The sequence below is a fragment of the Geospiza fortis genome, unplaced genomic scaffold, assembly GCF_000277835.1.
Source record: "Geospiza fortis unplaced genomic scaffold, GeoFor_1.0 scaffold162, whole genome shotgun sequence".
NCBI classification, from domain to species: domain Eukaryota; kingdom Metazoa; phylum Chordata; class Aves; order Passeriformes; family Thraupidae; genus Geospiza; species Geospiza fortis.
The window spans coordinates 2997007-3001667 of NW_005054316.1; the positions used below are offsets into that span (position 1 = coordinate 2997007).

Genomic DNA, 4661 nt, shown 5'->3' on the forward strand with positions numbered 1-4661 from the left:
GGCCCGGGCTGCCTAGGTGCCGCTGTTCATACAGGTGTGATTAGTTTTTTCTTCAGAGCAGCTCCCGCCGCATTGGCACAGCTCGTTCGGTACCGGCGCCGAGAGAAAAAACAGGTTTGGGGATGCTCGCCATCTCGGCAGTAGGTGGGAGGAGTGGCGGCCGCCTCGCAAGCCCAGGCGATGCGCCGCATCGTGTGGGAAAGAGCCGCACTGCCGTACACTCGTTCCTGCGGCACGTGCTCCTAAACAGCCGCTTCTAAAGCTGCGTGCAACGCCTTGCTTCCAAAAAAAAAAGGCTCTGTGAAGAGCTGCCGATGTATCAGTCACTTCTGTAAAGGTCATGGTCCTGTTACCTTTCCTATGAGTTTGCCTTAACTTGCTTTATGCTGCTTTTCAGGCTCATAAGAGTGTTTCTCTTTAAAGTGTTCTAGTCTGCATCAAAACATCATTTAATATTTCATCTGCTTCTAAGTAGCACCAATCATCAGAACTACAGGTGAAGGAGGGTGGGTGAATTGGAGAACTCATAGGATGCAGCTGTGGATGCAGGCAAGCAGGTGGAGAGGGGCAGCTCCCTTGGTCTTGTGCACTTGGACCAAGCAAACTTCAGTCACCAAGCAGAGCACCCCCCTTTCAGGAACTGCTAAGTTCAGAGCACAAGGTCTTCTTGTGAAAGGAGAGATTAATATTTTGCTGTTGCACCAAGAGCCATTTGTGCTCTAAAACAAGGAGTTTGGGGCTTGGGTGATAAACACGCCCTGTGGCTTGTGGGCAGGAGTGTCTGTAATAGAAGAATAGGCTGGGCTCTGTGCTGAAAGGTGCAAAAGACAGCAAAATCAGCACTGCCGTGGTCGAGGTTTTACTTCTATGCTCCCTTAAGGGAGATGTAAAGGTGTCCCAGTCAGCTTGAGCCCTGGATTAGAACAGCACTGATCAAGGACTAAGAGGCTATCCAAGTTCAAACCCAATGGTATGCCCTATGGTCAAAATGTTGCCCTCAGCAACATCCTGCACTAATGTAATCTCAAAGCCCTCACTTGTGATCTATCCACCCACCAGGGAGCCAGGCTGAAGAATCCCAGGCTGACCTGCCTGATGCACATCGTCCCAAAGTGTTTTGTCTGAGGATGTAAAAGGTAACATCTGATACAATCTATACGAAGTAGCCTGATGTAGGGATCTTACATAAGCTTTTGTGCACAGATCTAGTATCTCTATGGATTAGCTGTGCTGCTTAGGGAACCGCATTCAGACCAGCATTGCTGGAGGAGCATAAGTGTACACAGCCTGGCCTGGGCATGGAACAGAGCCAACAGAGTCTCACCATGGAGAATACAGAACTGATTGCTGAGCAATGCTGCAGAAGCCACCTTAGGTCTGGTGAAGCCAGCAAAGAACTATAGGAGTTAATTCCAGCTGGTTCCAGGCTAGGTCTCATGGAGATGTTCAGTGGAAACCTCGATCACAATTCTTTCTCCCTTGCATAGCTGGCATTTCTGAGCAGCCTGAGTCATAGAGAACAGGCTGCATGCTTTCCAAGTAAACAGAGCAGTGCAATTACCTTCCAGTCTTACTGCATGAAACCAGAGGTCTTCAGAGCTGGACCAGTACAGGGTCATGCTTCACACAAAAATCAAATTAGGGAAGTTCATTGTCTTAGGGTTACTTCTCAGTGGGTGAAGTCTTTTTTAAGTTTTGGGTTTTACAAGTCAGCTTCCACCTCTGGTCTTTCTAGTGTTTAAAATTACCTTGAAAATGTATTGTTTTCCACTGTAGTAGCAGTAGAAATTAATGAACAGTAGCTGTGTTTCTAGTGAAATGCAGTGAAGTTTTTGAATTGAGTTGAATACATCCGTGCCTAAAAATCAACAGAACCATCTTCAAATCTGACTAAAATGATTTAATCTGCTGTTCTGTATCTTTTTTTTTAATACATAATTGTTGCATTGTAGCCAGCAAAAGTTACTGTATACACATTAGGACAATGTGTTTATGTTTAAAAAAAAATTTCCTTTGAAAACACCTGCTAGACCTGAAAAATTAAGAGCATAAGCCTTTTACTGGTTACCAAGGCTTATGAAAAAAAAAGTAGCTTCTTGTTCAGGCAAGTCTTACCCACAGTGGAATTTTTTGCAGCTGCCCCAGAAGAATCTGTTCATACCCAGTGCTAGAATAGTGGAGTGACAATGACATTGGAGGGACAGGGACTACCCACCAGACTTTTTCATTACATGTGAGAAAAAAAAAATCATTCCATAAACAAAAGCAGAAAAAGAAACAACAGTCCACAATGACTATTCAGTGCACGGAGGCAGGACTTTTCATTTCTCAAGTCAAGTACAGCACCCAGAGAAGAATTTTGTTTGGTCTTGGCTTGTTAGTACTGTAATTAGACTGAATAGAAAAACCAAGAAAATATTCAATACTATGGTTATCATACTCAAATCACAGTAAATGTAAGATGCATCAGAAATGTTCCCTTGATACTCAGTATGAATTTTTTTTCTTTTTTTTATTCCAATATTTTCCAGTTCTACACCATGGTTGTTATTTTATAAGTCCAAAAATATAGGAAAAAGTAAGTCTTAGTTTATTTTTATTTTCAATTGTGTATGTCAGAGATAGCTTTAGAACAAGCTAACATTACCGTGGTTCAGGTGTATACAACTGGTACAGTTCAGTAGTACATAAACAACTCTAAAACAAATGCACCATAGAACTTAAATTACCAAAAATAAACAATATTAAACTATGTAGGGCAGTAGGTAAAAACAATTACCTTTAGATCTTGCACACTAAAAGAAAAATATCTAATTATGATTGAAATTATGAAGCTGTACTACAGATAATATTGATATATATTACAAAGAAATTGAAAAGTTGTCACATTTTGTTTTTGTTCCAGTGATGTACTGTTACATGAAATCTTACATCAGCTTGTCAGGAAATTAACATCTGCTTACTTTAACTACAATATTTCATGAGTTTATAACTTTTGTGTGTATGTTTTCTAAAAATTTTTGAAAAACTTGCATGTAAAAACATTGAAAGTAAAATAATGTTGCAGGTTGTTTACAGATTCCTTATGGATTATAGGAGTAAAAGCAGTCAGGAAGCTGCAGTGTTTTTAACATTGGTAAACAAATACTGGATTAAAGTGCAACAGTCCTTCTGACAGCACACCTGCTCTGGCTGAAAGGAAATATTTTCATCTCTGCAGAGAAGCAAAGAAAAAAATATCAGTGTCAGGCGTGTTTCTCTCGAAAGTCAGTGATCGCCTTCCAGAGTGTGCACAGCATTCCTCCTCTGTAAAGAAAAATCATAAAGACACTCAGGTACAAAGAAACTCTCTAGTCTGAAAGCCTTCCAGCTGAGGTGCTTTCTGGTTTTCTTGCTCTGGTTTTGATCAATGATATTCAGTGGGAAGGTTGATCAAAGGTGAAATCCAACATGCATTACTCAAACAAAGAACAGAGTCCTTTTCTGATTACAAGACAGGGCAATCTTTCCACTTGGCAGATGCCTGCTGTCTGGAATTCAGACTTCTGGTCCAAAGGACTTGCATAACCCACATTTGACTTCCAACATGATGCAAGCTGGTGGCCTATACACCTGGCATGATTAGGTGAAATGTAGTGTTACTTACAGTCCATGAGTAACGCTCCTGAAGTTTGATGATGATAATAAATTACTGAAAGTTTTTCTAGCTCTACTTTTTAAAATAAAAGCAAGGCTCTAATGGGATATCTAGTGTCTCCAGTTGTAAGGTAAATGCTTTACCCTAAAATCTTTCCTTGAATAGAAAAAATCTTATTTTAAGATTTAAATAGTATCAGCTGTTTGGCAGAAATGTATCAGCATACAAAGACATACTGGAAAGTGTTAGTTATTTTAAATGAATTGCACAGAATGCAATAAATAGAGACTTAGTATCAATTTTTCTTCTTACAAAGCACAGTTCATTTAACTCTGAAGCATTACCTCAGTCTCAAACATTTCAGATCATCTCGTGTAACGTAGCAGAGAACATCCGTTAAGGTATAGTCTTCAGCCAAGAACTGCAGAAAGAAATTTAAATGAACATTTTGTTAGAAATATTATTTAAATTCCTAAGCTCATCTCACTAGAATCATCTGCCCCTAAAAATAGAAGGGTAAATTTGGGAGAAACCTAAAATTGGGCTGAAATGCAGTACATGTAACAGAAAAACATGGTTTCTACAAACACAGTGAAACTACTTAAATTTTACACTATACACTCTGCATCGGCATACCAGACACAACTTGGAAGATGTAATGCTTTTACAGCTACTCAAAACCTTTGTCAACTGGCATTTCTATTGCTACCACTGGTATCACAGAATGACAGACTTTACTGAACCCAAATTTGACCTTAAGTAATAGCACATTTAACCCTTGAGGAAATTCAAACAGTTAAGATGTACCTTTTCAAGAATGGCATCTAAATTTGATGTCATTGAACTTGGAGGAACCTTTGGTCTGATCTGTAGGAGTGATAACTACATGCAGGTATTCCTAAATTAGCTGAAATCTTTAACACCTCTAAAGTTATATAATTTGCTGCAGAGCAGACTGATCTACTTCAGGATATTTCACTGTAGCACAGTGAACAGCTAAGGGTGAACATGTATCCTGTATCCA

At 39.7% G+C, this 4661-nt stretch overlaps 1 protein-coding gene across 1 annotated transcript in view; it reads right to left on the reverse strand.

Annotated features, from left to right (window-relative positions):
- Window positions 1–2506: 2506 nt before the first annotated feature.
- The window catches only part of MAP3K5 (mitogen-activated protein kinase kinase kinase 5), a 69708-nt gene continuing 67553 nt past the window's right edge, over window positions 2507–4661 (reverse strand). Inside the window, exons 28-29 of the mRNA XM_031056242.1 lie at window positions 3982–4058; window positions 2507–3306 (exon numbers count right to left, since the gene is read on the reverse strand). Of these exons, the coding sequence (XP_030912102.1) occupies window positions 3246–3306; window positions 3982–4058 (138 nt within the window). The 3' untranslated portion in view covers window positions 2507–3245. The remainder of the gene's footprint in view (window positions 3307–3981; window positions 4059–4661) is intronic.